Source organism: Dermacentor silvarum, chromosome 1 (genome assembly GCF_013339745.2).
Source record: "Dermacentor silvarum isolate Dsil-2018 chromosome 1, BIME_Dsil_1.4, whole genome shotgun sequence".
In the NCBI taxonomy this organism is placed as follows: Eukaryota; Metazoa; Arthropoda; class Arachnida; order Ixodida; family Ixodidae; genus Dermacentor; species Dermacentor silvarum.
Genome location: NC_051154.1, coordinates 201,567,419 through 201,589,202, shown reverse-complemented (window position 1 = coordinate 201,589,202; position 21,784 = coordinate 201,567,419). Strand labels below are relative to the sequence as shown.

General features: G+C 47.4%; 1 protein-coding gene across 1 annotated transcript in view; it reads right to left on the bottom strand.

The window, feature by feature from the left end:
* The window catches only part of LOC119436395 (choline O-acetyltransferase), a 222,309-nt gene that overhangs the window by 7,838 nt on the left and 192,687 nt on the right, over positions 1-21,784 (bottom strand). The window contains exons 7-8 of the mRNA XM_037703238.2: positions 3,962-4,100; positions 1,782-1,844 (exon numbers count right to left, since the gene is read on the bottom strand). Of these exons, the coding sequence (XP_037559166.1) occupies positions 1,782-1,844; positions 3,962-4,100 (202 nt within the window). The remainder of the gene's footprint in view (positions 1-1,781; positions 1,845-3,961; positions 4,101-21,784) is intronic.

Sequence of the window (21,784 nt, the reverse complement as noted above, 5' to 3'; positions counted from 1 at the left end):
ATCCTGCGGTTGAGTCGCTGCATCTCGAGTCGGTCGCAGTAATTTTATGGCAGGGGCACAAAGGTAAAGGGTGGGGATTGATGAGACGATTGGTTTGGCCCCGCTCGGTTAATTAGCGCTCGAGCTAAGGCGTTCGCCCTTTCGTTCCCCTCCAGTCCCGCGTGACCCGGCGTCAACGTGATTTGATGGGATTCTTGCAGCCTCGGGCCTAGAATCTGAGCCGCCAGCACCGGTGTTCGTCCGTTGGTAAAGTTGCGGCAGGCCTGTTGCGAGTCGGTAACGCATTCTCAAGGGTAAAACCCTTGAGAATGCGTCTTGAGTTGTGAGTGCAGTTCGGAACATGTGGGTTTGATTGTCAGATGCTTTTGGTATATCTCACACGCAAGTTGTTCTTTCTTCTTTATATAATGAATTGGTCGTGAGGCGAGCTTATCTACTACCCTAATTTTATCCGTCTTATATGGGTGGATGCATTATCTGTTTCTATATATGGTTGTGACTGACAAAACATTGAGCCACACGGATCTTCTTAATCTTATCGCTCAAGTTTACGTGCAGCAATTCCCCGTTGTAGATTAATTTTATGACGCGCTTTTTCTCTTCTAACCCTACATTAGGCACCCAGCACTGCATGTAAAACAGTTCCTCGCTATAGCACCTCGCTGAGATCCGGCTCGTTCATTTTGCGGTCAAGAGCTATTGACCACCACAATGCTGTACAGGTTTCTTTTCTTATTCAGCATTCTAATCAGTTGATTGATCAGAAATCCAACATTTCTGTTCAGCACAATATGGCTTGAATGAGTGCAGTGTGAATCGCATCGGTGTTTAACGCTATACGATAAATGGTGCACGCGACACAGAGCACATTCCTGCTACGGAAAGAGATGGTTAGGATAAGAGTTGCGAAGTGGAGCCCTCCATTACATTCCCACTCCATTCCGGAGAGTGGAGATCACCGTAATTCCCCTTTTTTAGCTGGTCGGAATGACCAGACTTGTACTATTCCCACTCCAGGAGTGGCTGAGATGGTTCATTCCATTCTATTCCATTCCATTACAGTAAATGAGACGTCTTCTCTGTAATTGTTTAATACTTCTAGTCTAGTTTAGTCTAATCGTCAAATTTAGTGGTTTGGCAGTCTCGCTTAAAATCAAAATTTAGCGCTCCAGGACAATGGGCCCATTCCATTCAAACTCCATTCCGGAAACTCGGGCTCCCATTCCATTCTCAATCCATTTGCCAGACTGGAGCCATCATTCCAAACTCATTCCACTCCAGGTATTTGAAAATGTGGAATTATTCCGGAATCATTCCAACTATTCCACTCATTCCATCATTTCACTCGGCAATTATGGTTAGGATGAATGTGTAAAAGCGATTGAGGGATGATCTTTCGGGAACAGAACGAAAGCCCGACGGCTGCAGTTGTCAAGGCGCGGCGCGCGTTCGTTTAATTCGTTCTGAGGCGGAAGAGCGTAACTTACCGATGATATGGGGTCACGATTTGGCGGATTGAGAAACGAGAAATACATTACAAGTACCGCGATGAGAACGGTTCTGAGCTACTGATAACAACAAAAGCATGGCAGTCACTACAAAATTACAAACCGTGTTTTGGGCATTCATGTTCACAGAGCCCGGTGATAATTACGGGTATTGATCTCGTAGCCAATGCATGATGCGAAAAGACGTCAGAGCAACCACCGAAAAAAAATTTGACAAATGCTTCTCTTCTGTGATCAGCCGAGAAAGACACAATTAAAGCGAAATTGGCTCACGTATGTTAGTATTTCAGTCCCTTTGGCCACTGCCTCCAGGAAGAGTTGGATCTTGTCTTCTTCCTGCGCGAAAGAAATCATGAAACAGGGTTGTAAATCTTTCTTTAGAGTAGGTAATGAATTTTATGTCATAGGCCAGCTTGGCGTATTTTCCCCGGCGCACATCCTAACTACTGGGCGTGCTCCATGTGTTGTTGCATGTGACATACGTACGCCGGCTGCTGTTCTACAGGGTGATAATTCGTAAGTTTTACGAAATTATTAAAGATCGCCTGTTGCAGATAACCTAATTCTAGTCCTTGAGCTGGATTATTGAGAGAGGCGGACATTGCATGCACGAGAAATTGAAACACATACTCAACAAATTAACAAAAATTCACAAAAAACTTCTTCAATAATTACTTTAGGGCACTAATGACAATTTACGAATTGTAGCCGGTGAACTTGCAAGGCGTATCCACTTGGACTTAATTTCCAGAATGACACCAGTTTGCAGATATGCGCCATAAAACTCGCCGTAAAAATGTAGTGTTGTTTTACTTACTTTCTTTAATAAAGCGCTCTTTTATGCATTGAAGCAGAAAAGTAACTGGAAAGTTTTTCGTCCCACACACTGGGAAATAATATGTCGAAACTGGTGTCATCTTAGAAATTCATTTCAAGGGGATATGCCTTGCAAGCTCACCAGCTACAGTTCGTAAATTTCAAGATGTGTCGTAAAGTAATTAATTAAGTTAATTAATAAATTTTCGATAAATAATTGAGTAGGCGTTTCGCTTTATAGAGCTAGTAAAGTCCGCCTTTTCAAATAATCGAGCTCAATGACAATAATTACGCTATCTGCCACAGGCAGTTTTTAAAATTTCGTAAAACTTAAAAATGATCCCCCCGTAGTGTGCCTTCAGGTGCAGCTGCTTCTCGTATAGGGAGACGACACGAGGGCTACACACTGCGAAAATTCTCGGGAACGGGCCCCGTTGTTGCCATTTTGTTTATGTATCTTCGTAAACTCTTCGTAAACTCTTCGTAAACCCATAAAAGTAAAATGCGAAGTTCACTTACACAACTACCACTTGGATTACCATCTCGCCATTTTGTGTTGCCGTAAGGTGAAGCTGCGCTTTATTATTACGCCGTTTGCATTGACACTTTCTGGTTCATACCGTGTGCTGTATGCTCAAAAAAGGGATGCCGTGATTGTGGTTGTCCAATACGCACACTGGGCGGTCAATCTGGTGCTGCATAACTTAGAACCAACTGTCGAGGAATTTGGGGCATCGACTACTAGCCCCATCTGTCGGTAGTGGGTAGCCGGTAGCGCGGGCGGAGCAGCCTCATCACTCAATTATGAACTTGCTGGGCGAGTTACATCACTGGGAAATTTCTTTTAAAATAGAACTACAGCGTGGCACTTCATGCCCTCAAATCATTTCACTGAAGTAGCGTGTGGGACATTCGCCCACCAAGCGCCATGTTTGGCTCGCTTTGGTTCCATGGCCACGTTTATGCACCCATTTTTACTTCGTAGGACCTCTCTCCTTGTGTACGAATTGACACCTTGTTGCAATATTGCAATGTGAACGCGTAATTGCGCTTCTCCATGGCGCTCGTTCGGGGCATGGCATTAAGGCATCACTAAATTTGAGAAAATGCAAGGTGTATTGACACCGTCTGACTGAGCTGACAGGGCCTGTATTTGTTTTGTTCTACAATTTTTTTTTGAATTTTTCTGAATGCACTGAACTGGCGTCAATTCAACTACATGTCCCGACCTACTCGTGTCACCAGTAATGCGATGTGTATTGAGCTTGTACTAGCTACAAAATGTGCTCGGTGTTTAGCTATAAGATCGCTCATCGAAAACCTTCCCTTATTCTTCCTCACTATGAAGGGAGAAACCAAGCGGATAAGAAACACTGGAACTAATATTCGCAAATGAAAATCCTAGATACAGTGATGCGAAAGCGCATTCATCGCTCAATCGTGCCTTCAAAATTACTGTCACGTACTGCACGATGGTAAAATGAAAACGAACCCGCAATATCGAGCGTGCATCGCTGTCGTTGCTCCTGCATTCGTGCACAGTATCGACGGAGGTCGCCAGCGAAAACGTACTTGTTTTAGACGCGTTGAGACGCACTCTGAAACACTGGTGAAGCTCCACGCGTGTCGTGGCTTACCGTGGCTGGCACGGCGTCGCACATGGCCTGCACCCAGGCGAGCGCCTGCGCTGTGGCGGCACGGATGTTGTCTACGCGGCCCAGGTAGAACTTGCGTAGGGACGCGCTCTCGTACGTCGACACCAGTTTGCGGTGCACCCTGCGGGTCAGACGGAGGACGGGTGGATGCGTTAAGGAAAACATGGTTGCTGAAACTTATCGCTCGATCTCTGGAAACGACAAGCGCAAGGCAGATCGTCAAAGTCAAAACGTGCGCACGGGACGTTTAGATTTTCAGTATGGAGACTATTTAACGTAAAAAGGCAGAGCATGCTCGAGCGACAAACCCACATTAGCGAAGCCGCCGCGCTGTGCGTTGTTTTATCGCGCAAGGCAATCAGGCAATTGCAGCAAGTTTTTCAAGTTAATAACATTTAGTCGGAGCCGAAGCGCCATAAAATTGGCCTCGCACTTTATACCTTGTCGCTGAAAAAGTTATTGTTGATGTAAAGGCAAATAAACTTTGCAACCTGTACGCATTTTTTTGTACATGTATGTCCATGCTAGCTGTACAAGCGTCACTGGTTCCCAGGGAACCAGAAATGCAACTAGCATGTTTATGCGTCTCTGTATGAAACACATTCATTCAACGATGCTTTACGATTTGTATACGTAATATAGGTACACGTAATATATCACGGTGGCTCAGTGGTTATGGCATTCTCATGCTAAGCGCTAGGTCGCGGGTTTGATTCTCTGCCACGGCGGCCGCATTTTGATGGGGGGAACTGCAAGAACACCCGTGTATACTTAGGTTTAGGTGCACGCTAAAGATCCACTGGTGGTAGGTTTAGGTGCACGCTAAAGATCGACTGGTGGTAGGTTTAGGTGCACGCTAAAGATCCACTGGTGGTAGAAATCGAAACTTCCACTACAGTGTCCTTCGCAGTCTGTGTGTGGCCTTGGGATGTTCAACCCAAAGAGGGCGTAAAAAAATGCTGGAGTGGCAGCCGCCGCAGCTTCTTACCAGCCGAGAAGAAACCACAGCTTGTCCATACTTCACCTCTGAAAGAGGGCCGCGACAGCTCAAGCCCGCTCACAATTCATTTCATTTGTTAGTGTAAATGCTTGTTTGTTAGGTCTGTTTGCGCAAATGCTTGGTTTACTGGAAAATAAAAACTCGTGGTTTCTGGGTAAAATGTTATCTTTCGTTGCGTATAGATATCATGATGTGCCATAAATTTGCCAAGACGTTTACGCTTCGTTCTCAAACGAGTGACAGAAAGAAATACGTCGAGAAATATCTGTACGGCAATATTAGCTACCTAAAACCTGCGCGAAGTGGAAATAATGCGCTTGATATATTCTCCGCTATTCGCTAACGTTTTCTTGTGCCTATGGTAAGGTGGTGGTGGTCAGGCCTTCCCCTTTGGGACATCATCTCTACTCCAGCATTTTTTAAAACCTCCTTGCTTAAGCCCCCATAATTTGATTTGATTTTGATTCATTTTAGTCTTATCCTTGCTCTCTTCCTCCTCCCTGTATTCGCCACACTGAGAAGCCATTGTCGAGCTTATTCTTACCCAGCTATGATTTGTCAGAATTCGTCCAGCGGGTTTGCCAGGGCGTCGCTGAACACCCCCATCAATGCTGATAACTTCCGTGCTCTTTTTCCGAAAATTTTATTCTATGGCACTGAAGGGGCACATTGTAATGCTGCGTTTGGATGCTGTATACGCTTCAAGTAAAGCGGCAAATAAGAAATCGAGGCGCCAACGCTGTTCGAGCGTCCACATATTATGTGACTACACCAACTTCATCGTTTCTTGGCTGGACCGAAGTATCCGTCGGTGACAACTTTTTCTCATCTGGCACTCCGAGGTACTTCGTTTTTCTTTTAGGCTCCGTCGTATATGTTTCCTTCCCCATATAAAGCACAGATATATTAACTTGAGCAGTGCTCCCCGTGGTTAGCATGTCCGGCATTTGCAAGCGTGCTGATCATCTGGTCACGCACCTTAATCAGTGTGTGGGACATATCCCGTGCTGTGCTACTTCTCTCTTCGCTTATAGCGGCAACGGAGACCAAATTTCCGATGAGATCAGGACTCTCAACCAAGTGCAGGACTCGAAGTAATAGAAGGTCTGCAAGTTTGGCAAGTCAGTACGAATTCATTATAAACGATGCGCAAAAGCACGTATTCTTCGCTTGTGTCCCCGATTTTTTGCGTATCGTTTATTATGAGTTCAAGTAGTACTGACACTTTTAGGATGGATGTCGCAAAAAGCGACATTGCATTTCTTGCTGGCTTTAAGCCCGTGGTCTTCTTGGCAGAACACTTGTTTCAGTGCTCTCTGAATTTTTGGTGAAATGTTCGCCTTTCAAGGTGCCTCGCCTCCCCGTCTTGCGGCCATGGATGCGGAGCATGCCAGAGGCCCGCCTGTCCAGAAGTCATCACAGCCTTCCACCACAAGGAAGCAAGTTGGCTCCCCCAGTGACACCGAAGACACCAAGCTGTACTCTATGTCGGAAGACGACTCATCCGACGGCAGCTTCATACCGGTCCCGAGCAAGAGGGCGAAGAGAAAGATCGGCAACACATCGCCGTCAACTCCTGCGAGTACAACTATGAAGTCAAGGCCTGCGCGCTGGCCGCACGTCATCATCTTTATGCCGGAAGAACACTCAAGCAACCTACGATTGCTGAACAGGCAAGCCCTATTAATTTTTCTAGAATGTGCGGTGCCGGATGAAATTAAAGACACCAGATTAAATCCATGGAACAATATACTCACCATAGACGTGTACAACGTGAGTGCGCTTGGAAAACTTGAAGAAATCACGTAGCTAGGCGGCATAAAAATGCGCCCCTTTATCCCGATCGACGATACATCCATAGCCGGTGTAATTTACGACATCGGCATTGCAATTCCTAATGATGACTTACCTAGCCTCATCAAGCCGGCAAACGAGGGCACTATCATTACGCAAGGGCGCCGCCTTGGGAATACGCGCTGCGTAAAAGTAATTTACAAGGGGGATTGTACACCATCCCGCGTTAAAGTCGGACATTTCTGTCATCCGGTTCGGCCATTCATCCAGAAGCCGCTTCAATGCCATCAGTGTTTCAGGCTAAGACACATCAAGGGTGTGTGTCCCAACTCGCTAATGGGTACCCGTTGCGCAAAACCTCATGCAGATGAGACCTGCGGTGCCACGGTTCTAAAGTGCGCCAACTGTAGCGGCTATCACGCTGCCTAGTCGAAAGACTGTCCCCGCATCAAGAAGGAGCACGCGGTTCTCAAGCAAATGGCCAGGGACAATTCGACCCACAGGGAGGCAGCCGAAGTAGTCCGGCGTCGGCGTCAACATCGGCACCATCGTACGTCTTCAAAGAAGGCGCATGCCTGAAGTGATAGTGCCCACTCCATTGCGGCACCACTTAGTCGTGGCGCGAAAGGCCCCACCACTTCCACGAAGGAAGCGGATAAGAATCTGTCTTTATAAAGGAATGGCCTACGCTACCGAGCCGCTCCCTTGCCAAGGAACCTCAGAAGGTCGCGGCCCCACCGGAGCCTTCTCCAGCCAAGGATAATTCACCTAAAAGAGATCGTCAAATCATTTCGGTGCTGCGTTCCCTCATGGAAGCCATCCGGTCAATTTTAGTGGACATGGGGACAACGTCTGCTCGAAGCGCACGCCTTAAGCCCAGTGCTTGAATCCCTCAACTAGAAAGATGGCTACCCATACCCCATACTTCCGAAAAAAAGTCAAGGCAGCGTCCGTCATCCAGTGGAACGCCAGAGGGCTAAAATCACGCGTTTAAGATTTTCATCAGTTTGTGTACACCAATGCGTTTCCACTCATCGTCGCAACCAATCAGACTGTCAGGGTACGAAGTTATCATGTCTTCAACAAATGGTGCATGCAGCAAAATCATCGTTTTTCTTCATCGTGAACTTACCTATATTTTGCAACCAATTGTGCCCCACGGCGACAATCAATATGTATGCATCACAGTTAAAAAGAACAAACTCTTGTTTACTCTCATAGGCGTGTATATATCGCCTTCAAGCAATTTCGATACAAAAAGATGAGCGGATATCTTGAGTGTTTGTCTTGCCCCATGGGTCATCATAGGAGATTTCAATGCACACCATCCGTCAAGGGGAACTACAAGGGCAAATGCAAGAGGACGAAGATTAGCAAGCATCGCCTACAACTATGACCTTACGCTCCTGAACGATGGTAGCCCCACCTTTCTTCGAGGCGTGACATACGGCAGCTGCCTCGACCTTGCTTTCGTCTCAAACTTTCTCGCCAGATGTGTGAAGTGGTTTCCCGATATTGAGACACATGGGAGTGATCACATTCCCACCTATCTTAGCATCAAAGGCTTGTCGTCTAGATCTGGTCCACGGAAGACCATTCGGACGATTCAATGGGCCACCTTCAAATATGATATGGAAGATGCTTGCCGTGAGGGCCTAACCTCTGGGTTAGAGCAAACAATTAAAAGTACGATACAAAACACCACTCGCATGGTGACGATCTCTTCCACGCGAAACGACTTCGACATGGTATTAGAGCGACTTCGAGCACTTCGTCGCCAGGCGGAACGTCGATATCGGCGTACAAAATCAATCCATGACCTTAGGGCAGCCAGGAGGATGCAAATGAAGATTGAGCGTCGCATGGATAGGTTACCGTCGGGACGTTGGACAACGTTTTGCCAGAAACTAGACCCCCGCAAGCCACTGTCGCAGACTTGGAAAACGGTGCAAGGTCTGCGTTGCCTTCCGGAACGGCGTTTTCCATTCAAGGCGCTCGCGCTCTTCCAAGGGCAGCGAGATATCGATGTCGCAGAAGACTTTTGTGTGCGGATCGCCGACCAAGCGACTCGTCCAGATCCTCCAGCCCGAGGTGACGTCCCCCATTCCCGTGATTGCCGACATGGACGTTCCTTTTACAATGGAGGAGCTCGAGGCGGCACTATCTCTCTGCAGGCGCTCTTCATCTCCAGGTCCAGATGGTATATCATACCGAGCCTTGTGCTATCTCGGAGAATCCGCACGGAGAGAATTGAGTCTTTAGAACTCCTCATGGCAGGAGGGAAATATTCCTGACGAATGGAAAGTAAGCCGCCTGTTGCCACTCTTGAAGCAGGGCAAATCTCCACTCGAGCTCACCTCTTACCGCCCAATAGCGCTGGCCAGCTGTGTAGGAAAGATAATGGAATGGATGATCCTTGGGCTGCCTGGAATGGTACCTTGAACACAACAAGATTTTTTCGAGTTGCATGGCTGGTTTCCGACGTGACCGCTCTTCCATAGACAATGTAATTGATCTCGTTTCATATGTCGAGTATGAAAGGTCTCGTAAGCATTTATCTGCAGCTTTATTCTTAGATGTGAAAGGCGCATACGATAACGTATTACATGAGGCCATTCTAGATGCTCTTGCGAAGGTTGGCCTTGGGGGTCGAGTCTTTTTGTGGATTGCAAGTTACCTGGCTGCAAGATCATTCTTTGTGTTAACTGGCGATGGCCCAACTATATATGTTCGCGATGCTATACCAGCACGGGCGTTCCTCAAGACGGTGCTCTCAGCCCGACGCTATTCAACCTCGCTCTTGTTAGAATTGCTGAATCCTTGCCAACTACAATCAAGATTTCAATATACGCAGACGACAGCTGTGTCTGGACTTCGGCAGTCACACGTCTTCATATACATGCGCGGCTTCAAAGAGCAGCAACTTTGACAGCGAGCTACTTGTTTAAACAAGTTCTCAGCATATCACCTGAAAAATGCGCACTAGTGGCATTTACTCGCAAACCAATGACGCCTTATGTCATCTCAATCAATGGGCGGACCACTTCCTATGTCAGAACCCACAGATTTCTTGGTGTAATAACTGACTGATACCTCTGTTGGAGCCCGCACGGGGCTCCATAAAACAGCGCCTTACAGCAAATTCCCAGTTGTTTAAATACTTGGCAGGAAAGACGTGGGGGATGTCAGTAGACGCAATGCTGAAACTCTACAGAGCTCTCTTTCTCGGTTTTCTAAGATATAGTCTACCTGTACTGAGCAACACTTGCAAGACAAATATTCGTGTTCTGCAGGCAGCACAAGCTCAAGCACTCAGAGTTTACCTTGTTTTGCCCAGACGCACGTAAACAGAGGCAACTATTGCGATTGCTCGGGATCATCCAATGCAAACTCACATTACGGTGGAAGCCCTGAGAGCGCACATCAGACATTTTGCACGTGCCCCCTATCACCACCTTGCAACACTACCTTCAGACAGGCACCAAGCATCGTTCTCTAAAACTATAGTCAAGTACAACGACAAACTTCTCTCGGGTTTCACCACTGCATCTAAACCATCGATACCCCCTTGGTGTCTTATTAGCCCCACAGTATATCTCAGTGTACCAGGAATCAGTAAAAAAATCTGAGCTGTCGTCGCCTGTGCTGAAACAACTGTATCTGCTTCTTTTGCACAAGATGTATGCGGACAGTGTACATATTTATATTTATACTGATGGTTCCAGCAAACCTCCAGTGTTCGTCCGGTGCTGTGGTTGTCCTAGCAAGAGCAATTTCCATTAGCTTTAGGACTGACCACCCAACGACATCGACATCTGCGGAACTAGCTGCTTGGCGGCGCTGCACTTTGTTTAGTCAATTGGGAACCCCCTCGACAATGGTCAATCTTGAGTGACTCAAAGGCAGCACTACAATCTGTGCTATCAGCTCTGCGTCACGGGCTATACGAACAGCTCGTGTTCCATAGTAGATACCTACTCCATACATCACGCGGGAAAGGACAGCCATGTGACGTTTCAGTGGCTGCCAAGTCACAGCGGCGTCATAGGGAACGAAGACGCCGATAACGCCGCTCGGGCAGCTCTTGATGACACACAGGAAGAGGCCATACCACTTTCACGGTCCGACGCAGCCAGCAGACTTCGAGTGCTTGCACAGGAGATCACGCTCTCTCTATGGTGCACACCAAACAGCTAGACCAACCTGAGCAATCGACAATACGACCTGCCCTCTTTGATGCATCTCTGTATGCCAACTGGACTCCGCCGAATAGAGGCCACTCTGCTTTATCGCTTATGGCTAGGGGTGGCATTCACGAAATCTTATTCATTTCTCATTGGAATGGCCGACAACGCTCTTTGCAATGCCTGTCTTTGCGAGGAAACGCTAGAACCCATTCTATGCGACTGTCCTGAATATAATGTTCAGAGACAGTCCCTGGCGTCCGTTCTAGCGCACCTTGACAATAGACCAATGTCAGTTGAAATGATTTTCACATGTCGTCGACAGAAGACATCACAGCTGAAGGCGATGAAAGGACTACTTAGGTTTTTGAAAGAAACGGGCTTGGACAAGCGGCTGTGACAGTGATGTCACGTACCACGCAAGAGTGACGGACTGTGACTGACGATGCGTGTGCTGTGCTATGTGCTCTATATCTCTCTCTCTCCTCCCCATCTTTCATTCTTGTCCATCCCGCTCCCAAGTGTAGGGTAGCAAACCGGTTGTGCTTAACTGATTAAACTCCCTGCCTTTTCTTCTCCACTCTTTCCTTCCTTCTTCCTTATGAGAGACGCGCCATGATGGCACATATTCAGGTACTGAATGACCTACGAAGCGGTAGAACACATACAAAACACACTAGTGAAATCACTGCCTCAATACATTGATAGTATATCACGGAATCCGTGCGCTCTTGCAAAAAAAAAAGAAGAATGTGGGCAGTTTGCACTAGTGGTGCAAGGCTGGAGTAAACAGTGGACCTGGTGATCGACCTATCTTCTTCCAGGTATTACTAGGCTTGGCTAAGTGTTTTGCTAGGAATTGCCAAGTGCTATTAGGCATGGTATGCCGAATCGGCTCGCCGCGACGCGCAGATTCTCGATTGGCTGTGCGACGCGCTTCAAGATGAGCGGCTTGTTCTTCGGGTTCCGGATCTTCTTTGGTCGTCTCATGTCTAGGCTACATGCACTCACCACAGAGTCAACGAGAGTTCTGCCGCCATCGCGGCGGCTCCGAGCTTTATATCCCCAGTGACGTCACGGCCAAGGTGCACCTCCACACTTGCCGGGGCGTGGCTGGTCGAAACCAGCCGCCACCAGAGCGCCGGCTGCAGCCACAGACTCCGCGCGCGTTCGGCGCGAACGCGGGGAAACGCGGACGGCGTCGGCAGCAGCTCTGCGCGTTGCTCGTTGGTGCTGCTACAAGTTCTTTCTCTCTCTCACTCTTATTTTTATTTCTCTCTCTCGCGCACAGCGCGCGCATTCTCTCCACCCCTCTCCTTAACGTCCCATGTCAAGGCAACAGGTGCACGGCACGGAAAGAAGGCGAAGCACACGCCGCTCCGCGAGGTGGTTGCTAGGCAACGCTCGGTGACGTCATCGCCAGGCCAAATTTTTTGTTTGCACTACACGGCACCACGAAAACCTAAACAGCTCCGCTGTTAAAGCAATTGTGAGCCGACATTACATGTACACGTTTTATGTCGCGATTATTGTTTGATCATGCAGAAGTCAGGAGTGCTTACTGCCATTGCGCTGTTGGTCATTGAGGATGGTTGCTTGGTTATCAGGCGAAAAACCTGCAAAAGATCTCCGACCATCGCCAAAATCCGAGGGGATGGCAAAGAAAGTTTCTCTCTAAATTGGCACTCCTAGTTACTCTGGCAGCTGCGTATGACGCGGCTGCGCTGAGTAACGTCATACGCAGCCACCGCGATTGCCGTGATTGAAAGCCATCTGTGATGAGCACAGAGTCTAGAAGCGCCGAGGGTTCATAGGTTCGTGTGCGCTGTGTTCTCGCCGCTTAGTTACCGTTGAAGCGACATGCAGCACGAAGGTAAATTCGCTCGCTGCTGCTGCCGTTCTTCCCCACGCCAATGTTTTGACAGCGAGCGTCCGCGCTTATCAACTGAGTTGTGTTTCTGTTTGGCTGTACGCGCTGAAACCATGTCCGCTAATTTAGTATATGCGAACTTTCACGATTTCGCTTACTAACTTACGGCTGATACAACTACTATCCTTACTTCATACAGCTGTATACTAATTTGCTATCGCAATCGACGCTTCGCCTTCCGTGCGAAACTGCGACTTTTATTATTTCTCCACATCCTTATTCTGGCAAAAAAGCCATATTAGGCCTAGATATAATCTAGTAACGACCCCATTGAGGGCTTCAGCTTTAATGGGAATAATAATGAAGTCAGTTAGCGCACTGCAGCTACCAACATTCCATCAATCTTCACTGACGCAGTCACGACGTTTTCTACAACGTAGTCATCATCAGGAATTATCTTTTTGTGTTACGCCCCCATGTGTAATGCCCCAAGTAGGGTGCCCTTAAGGAAACAGAGTGCAAGAAGTTACATCTTTTCATCGCATCATTTTGTCACTAATTGTATAAGGAAAATAAAGGCGTCTAATATCATTGCTAGACCTAATCATGGCCATACCAGGTGACTTTCATGAGTCGGCTCAGTAAAGAGCAGCGTTCCCTCTGCTACTTCTTTAGGCTGTATCTTTACCGCTGCGAAGTGGAAGCTTATGCCTAGGCTTTATCATCAGACGCAAAGGCGGGACTAATGCTCTATTCAGTGGCTCTCTTTGTCTCTGTCGCCATTGCAGCTACACGTTTCCCACAGTTTTTTTTTCGTTTTTTTTTCGCTACCATGAGACTTTTTCCCGAATCCGAAACATGTCTAGAGAAGTAAAATAAAGAAAGAAAGAAGTTGACACGTGCTTTTGTATAAATTCAGCGCTCAGACTGAGTTCGTTGAGACCTCTTTTCGGCTTCAGCATTATATACCGAACTTACTGGATTCTAACGTGCAGTGCCATGGGGGAAAATGAAATAAAATAGCATTTTCACCTGAAAATTGAGTACGAAACTAAAACTGCACTCCTAATTTCGTTCCACATAGGTTAAGTGGAACATTTTCGCAAATATATTCCGCTTACCTGATGAATCCTTTGTGAAAAGATAGATAGATAGATAGATAGATAGATAGATAGATAGATAGATAGATAGATAGATAGATAGATAGATAGATAGATAGATAGATAGATAGATAGATAGATAGATAGATAGATGCTCGAAGGGATGGTACGGTAGGGTCCGGGTGTTGTTTATGAAAAGATTATGCAGGAGCCACATGTTTGGAAGGAATGATTTTTTTAGTAACGTGTCGGCTGTGCCACGCACATGCCACAATGCTGACGAAGGTTGGGCCACGGACATCTTTCAAACGTGTGCCGTCTGCATATACTTTCGATGTAAATATAGCAGACAAGAGACTCCGCCGAAGAAGAGCCGTCGCCTATATATCTTCGACCCGCATAGGTGCAACTTTGTGAGTGGAACATTTCATCACATATGTCCCACTTACTGAGTCGTACCTGTATGCGGAACAACACTAAGTGTAAAGTGTCAATTACACCCCCCCCCCCCCCCCCCCCCCCTTTTTCAAATCCTCCTTAATAACCTCGAAGGTCGTCCATCGGAGTACTGCGAGTGCTGGGAGGTTTTGATCACTTGAAACCACCTCAACAACAGGATTCAAAATGGTATCTTCAGCGGCCTCACAGTTTCAAATTCTCCCTCTTTCGAGTCGGAAAAAGTAGCTCTTTCTATCTCTTACCATGAACATCTACTGAGTGAAACTAACCAGGCTGGTGCAGTTGCTGTGGCGTTATGCTGCTGAACACGAAGTCATAGATTCGATACCCGGCCTCGGCGGTAGCATTTCCACGGCGGACAAATGCGAAATGCTCGTGCGCTTATATTTAGAGGCCCGTTTAAGACCCAGGTATTCAAAATTATTCTGGAGTCCTTGATTGCGGCGCATCTCGTACTCCCAGGATTGCTTCGGGACGTTGAACGATACGAATAAATCAACGGTGAGGAAACAATCGAGGGCTTTGAATTTCGCATTTCATGTAAAACGAGGAATGCGTTACCGTACTGGCAATAGCGTTTTCCATTGCTGGCAGTGAGAAAAATCTTGGGGAGCCCTTTACAATCGAGGAAGTACGGTAAGTGAAGGACCAGAAAAGTTGGGCTCGGAAAAAAAAATAAAACGAGAAGCTCTGGGGCAGCGAGAGTGTAGGAGTACATGAGAGCCGCTTTTGTGCGGCTTCGGCGAAATTTCGCCACTCAGTCTATGAAGTAGAGAAAAAAATAGTAAATAGAAGTTCCCGTGAGTGTGAATAGCGAGATACCCTTTCATTGACTCGATGGTATCATACCTGGAGCATTGCGCGCTGCTTGTTACGAAATGTGTTTCGTCATTTTCGGCCTAATGGATCCTGCGGAGTGAAAAAAAAGCGCTCTCTAAGGTCTAAATCTCTATCGTTAGAGGAGACGACGGTTTAGAAATCCGAGCTTACTACTTGACGGATAAAGAGATAATGAGGCGTGAAAGCGCACCGCCTGCAGGGAGGTTTCTTCACACCAATACCGGAATGACATCTCGGCTGCTCATTTTCAAGAATAAGGAAGCTCGCGTTCGCATCGCCTTTCTGCGGCTCCCAGTGGCTAGGATTTAGGTGAGGATGGCCTTTCTCTACAGCGTCTCTTTAGGCACAAATAAATGTGTTCAATGAATATGCAGCTTTACTACATTGCCTGCATCTTGATCATCATTAAATTTTGCAGCAGCATCATAACAGGTTTGAAATACCGATTTTTTTTTTCAGGAACTTACGCAGCCTCCACAAATATGGACTCCACGCGTCTACTCTCAACAACACGATGTGCGTCTATAGTTTTGAATATATTCTTGTGAATTGTGGTTGAAAACAGCATGACACTTCACAAGCTTGCGTATAGTGTGGGCCTTATATTTGGCGTGTTTCGCCTTGCTAACAATATTCTGTGCGCCAGGTAACGAAACTGCCTTGCAAGATTTGTCCTAGAGAGTGGAATGGGAACGATGTGGTCTTCTTGAAGTCAAGCTCGAGCAGCCTTGTCCGCGTAATCATTTTTCCTAATCCCGTTATGACCGTGGTAACCACAAGAAAAATTTCGCGGCCTTTTCGTTGCGCGTGGTGGTAAAGTTTGACGATTCAGTACGACAGCTGCTCGTGAGATGCCCCTCGGACAACCGATTGCGCACATCATAAAGCCGGTTTTGATTCAGAAAACGTGGATACTTTACCACGACTCTCCGTCTCAATAACCTAATCCGCACCGCGCATATATATCCGTCACTTCTGGCACCGTAGACGGCACAACATGTGCTGTGTTCAAATTGCGGTGTTATTCTTCTTGGTCGTTATATACCTGGAGCGCCACGAGAACTGCTCAGATGTATTCGAGCCATCTGTGTAGACGTGCGTGCGTTGGCTGTAGTACTCATGCACGAACTGAAAACTCTTGTGTGCAACTTCGTACTTCAGCCAGACTTTACGGGCGCGAGGCAGAGCTTTTATTGTGGAAGGCTAGCCTGCCTATAGTATGCGTGCGCAAAACGCATACTCCTCTCTCTAATGCATCCGAGCCTTGAGAGTATCAGAAATAAATAGATAGATAAATAAATGAATAAATAACCCGCCGGGGTGGCTCAGTCAGCTAAGGCGTGGCGCTGCTGAGCACGAGATCGCGGGATCGAATCCCGGCCGCGGCGGCCGCGTTTCGATCGAGGCGAAATGCAAAAACGCCTGTGTGCTTGCGTTGTAGTGCACGTTAAAGACCCCAGGTGGTCAAAATTAATCCGGAGTCCTCCACTACGGCGTGCCTCATAATCAGAACTGGTTTTGGCACGTAAAACCCCAGAAAGAAGAAGAAATAAATAAATAAGCAAATAAATAAATAAATAAATAAATAATAAATAATAAATAAATAAATAAATAAATAAATAAGAATTCAAAGCGCACTTATCCCTATGCGGATGAATGCGAAAGCATTGCGACCACCAAAGGTCGTGGGTTCGAGTGCCGTAACAAACTATATCCCAATTAAACCTGCCCTAATTAACTGCGCCTTAGTTAAGTCTGTTTAAATAACTTTGCCTTAATGGACGTCATCAATTGCCTCGACTGGCTCACTTGACTTTTTGGGCCATCGTGGTCACGCCGACTACGCCGGATTTCCCACCTCATGAGCCACGTAAAGCTTTCGAATTAATAAGTAAATAAGGAAATAAATAAACAAGAGCTCACGGCCTACGGCGGAATGCAAAACGCTCTCTTGGCTCTGCAACCTAACCGATTGAGCGGGCTTCCACATTGCTTCGTCGTTTTTGCAGCCAGACGCACTCCACGTGACCCTCTAACCTTCGGCGTTCAAGTGGCGCATGCGCCGTTGATAACGAGACAGCAAGGCGATGGTGGCGACAACAGTGATGGCACGAACACGCATTGAGTGTCCGTATATATTTCTATCGCAGAAAAAAAAGAAAAGCAAGGATACGCTGAAAACAACTGTTATCCGAGAGTCGAGCTCAATGTCGAGCTTATCATACCGGCAGAAATCTATACCGGCAGAAATATGTAGCACTGTCAAACAAAAGAGTTATATTTCCTTCACGTGCGCTGAGGTCGACCTTGTTGTAGCCTTTATCGCTGGGATCAGCCACTCGTGGCGACTGTGAACGAGAACGTATATAACATGAAATAAAATAAACTGTCACAAAAAATGAGCCTAGATGCGTCCTTCACGCAACAGCTGAACCTTTCGCCCGTACGCATCACATGTGCCCAATCCTTGTGCATACGCACCTGTATACGAGGGTTGCGAAGCTTTAAGGAAAGCAAACCCGTGCTCATTTTGATCAGTTCGTACTTGCTGCGTACAAGAAAAGCAACAATAGTGTGAACAAGAACGAGCAATGATACCCAACAATCTGGGTTTCTCACAAACGAAGAGAAGGTGCATGTGAAAGTACATTTGAATCCGGTATATCCTCACTAAGAGAAACGAAAAAGCACCGGAACAATAATATCAGGCAAAAAAAAAGATAGCGCGTGAAATTTATTATGTACAGCGGTAACTGTGCAGGAAAAATTGCACTAGCTCATTTGTGTTGTGCGCAGCAGACTTAAATCGGTACTCCATTTTACCACGATTGAATATTCATTTTGCCTGAATGCCACGCAGGAGGATGCAATTTAAACGTTGAAAGTATTCAGGGCAGTTCTCTCGGCTTTTATAAACCAGTCCCCAGATACACAAGGATTACCGTTCTTGCAAGAAAAAAAAAAAGACAGCACCTCTGTATGACTTTCAGTTTTCTACAAACAAACATATGGCAAGAGTTATTGCTGCAAGCAAACTTTAATGAAAACTCCTCGTAATAAACGCGTATATGCTTTGGATAAATCGTGCTACTCGCTGCATTGCTTCGTGGATGCATAATATATGTTCGGTGCACTACATGCGATATATGTTCAGTGTATACCCTAACAATGATAAAAAAGCGTGGCACCAAAATCCAGTTTTTTTCGGTACTGCGCGTTGTTATCGCGTCACGTGAAACTGACTTAAGCCTGTACGTGCGCCTTCTCAACTTCATCCTCACCTGCAGTGTGAATAAGCATCGGAACAGTATGCATTGTTCAGTATATTACCTTTTTTTTTCTTTTACACAGCGCCTCTGCATGCTTTGTTTGCACTGTATGGACTTACCCAAAATAGCGATCAGTGAAGTTCCCCTTTTAATTCGTACTGTGAGTAAAATAGCGTTTTAAAGCTGATCATTTTCTTTCTTTGCCCCTCCACCCCCTCCCCCCCCAGCGTTGGCTTGCTGCTGCTGGGTCAGTGGACATCCCAACGAGTATATATATATATATATATATATATGTATACATATTGTTGTCCCGTTATTATCCTTGGTGTCTTTGTTTGTTGGCTTCTTATGGTATGCGTATATGTAAAGATGGTCACCTGTGATACTTAGACCAAGATAGACGTACTCCTGTACAGACTCTAGAGGCTGACTGGAGATCATGAATTCTTGTTTCCTTGCTTCTGCATATTTATCTTCAAACTCACTCTTCCACTTTCTCGGTTAAGGTCCTCAATCATTTGTTTTAATTCGTGACCAATGTTGCTGAACAGGACAATGTCATCGACAAACACAAGGTTGCTGAGATATTCGTCCTTGATCCTCACTAACAAGCCTGCCCAGTCTAAGAGCTTGAACACGTCTACTAAGCATGCAGCGAATAGCATTGGAGTGATTGTGTCTCCTTGCCTGACTGCTTTCTTGATAGGTAATCTTCTGCTTCTCTTGTGGAGAACCAAGGTAGCTGTGGGCTCTTTGTAGATATTTCCGAAGATATTGACAGACGCTTCCTGCACTCGTTGGTTGCGGTACCTATTGCTGGTACCTCTACTGAATAAAAATGCCTTTTTATAATTTATTAAGGCCATATACAGTAGAGAGGTTTATTGTATTCTGCAGATTTCTCGATTACCTGATTGAGTACATAGGTGCGATCTATCACGAAATAATCATTCCTGAGGCTAGCCTGTTCTCTTGGTTAATTGAAGTCAAGTGTGCCCTGATTCTACTGCAAATTGTTGCAATGAGAAGGAAATTTACAGAAGAATAAAATGGGAGTGCATACGACAGGCATTGCTAAATCCTGACTCGGAGCTTACCACTATATATATATATATATATATATATATTGTCACGAGCGGCGATCCTGTGGTCGGTACTTGGACGATGACGACGACGACGGGTGGTTTTTCTGGTGTGCACGCGCTCCCCTGAACGATTGCTGCAGCGTTGTGCGCCTTACCCTGTAAATATATCCATTCTATATATATTCTCCCCATAACATCTTTGGTGGACGTGCGGGGTACGCTCGCTACAACACCGGGAACTGGATCTTCGCAGCGGACGGCGCGTTGCTGCCACCACAATGACCGACCAAGCGACCCAGTGTGACCAAGACCCGTCACCGGTCATTCTCTTGCACCCTCGTGATCCCGGGACATTCAACGGCACCAGCGGCGTGGACGTCGATGCATGGCTGGCAATGTATGAGCGCGTCAGCCGCACTAACAAGTGGGACCCGACCATAATGCTGGCGAATCTCATCTTCTATTTGCGGGGCACTGCGCTACTCTGGTTCGAGACGCATGAGGCAGATCTGACGAGTTTGGGACGTCTGTAAGCAGAAATTACGCGATCTATTGGGAGACCTATCGCACGACAACTAGCGGCCAAGCAGGAGCTCGCAGTTCGTGCTCAGACGTCTACGGAGCCGTACATCTCGTATATTCAGGACGTGTTGTCTCTGTGCAACAAGGTCGACAAGGACATGCCTGAAGTGGACAAAGTGGGCCACGTACTGAAAGGCATAGCCGACGACGCATTCAATCTGCTACTGTGTAAGAACTGCTCAACGGTGGAGTCGGTCATCGCTGAATGTCGTCGTTTTGAGCTGGCCAAAAGTCAACGTATCACTCACCGCTTCGACCGACTTCCTAATACGGCTGCCACGTCCTCATGCGAATGTTTAGCCACGCTTCGGCAAGCGCAAGCTCCAGAAAACGTCACCAGGATCGTCCGTCGAGAACTTGAGGCCATGGCACCCGTTACACCTCATGACGGTATGCAAAGCAACAACCTGGCTCCGATTTCGCTAATTCAGGCCGTGGTTCGCCAAGAGGTCGCGAATATGGGCATTTTACCCACCTTTGATAACGGTCATACTGCTACCAACCCGGTCGCCCCTGTCATCGCTGCTGCAAGACCGAACACGACCTTCAGGCCACGTTATCGAAATCCAGCCGATTGGCGCACACCTGATGACCGGCCCATCTGCTTCACGTGCTCTCGGATTGGACACATCGCCCGCCATTGCCGCAGCCGCTGGCCCACGTCCTATCGCCCAAACACTTACAATCGCCCGGACCATGCACCATATGCCCCGTCGTTCCGTCCTGAGGCCTCAAGTGCTGAACGTCCTCCTAGGGAAAACCGGATAGGCCGCTCACCATCGCCCCAGCGCCGTCAGTACCGCTCGCCCCAACCTCGCCGCTCTCGGTCTCCCTTTGGCCGCCTCTCGGAAAACTAGCCAGTGCAGCCCCCGGAGGTGACGCTGCATTTACGACCCGCCTGAAAATCCTCTGATTGTCCCTTATACCCGATGCACCTTCTTGAAGTTCTGGTTGATGGTGTGGCAGTTACCGCTCTTGTTGATACGGCGCACAAATTTCTGTAATGAGCTCGAGCCTCCGGCGCCGCCTCCAGAAAGTCCTGACGCCCGCGACTTCACCTACCGTCCGAGTAGCCGACGGGAGTACACCTGCCCTACTTGGAATGTGCACTGCACGCATCACTATTTCTGGTCGCCACACATCTGTTCTTTTTGCTGTTATATAACAGTGCCCCCATGACCTCATCTTGGGAATCGACTTTCTGTCCACTCACGCTGCCCTTATCGACTGCTCCGCGGGCCTTCTCCGGCTAGAACTTCCTTCGTGCCCCGACAACGTTGATGCCGGCCCACCCCGGCTACGCTCCGTCAAGTTTCTTCGACTGCCTCCGCAAGCCGCAATATACGTCCAGCTGTCAGCCTTTCCGCCCCTACCCGACGGCGACTACGTTGCCTGCCCTATTCCTGAGGTCGCCATGACACGCAACGTCGCGCTACCTATACGGTGGTGACAGTTAGAAACAACGGCACCGCCTTTCCCATCCTCAATTTTGGCTACTCGACGCAAGTTCTTCCTCGCGGCAGACCCCATTGGCCGGCCACACGGTTTTCTGCCTTGACCACAGAACACTCCACCGGATTTTTCACCGCCGTCTCGAGTCATGTTCGTCCTGCGACCACTTT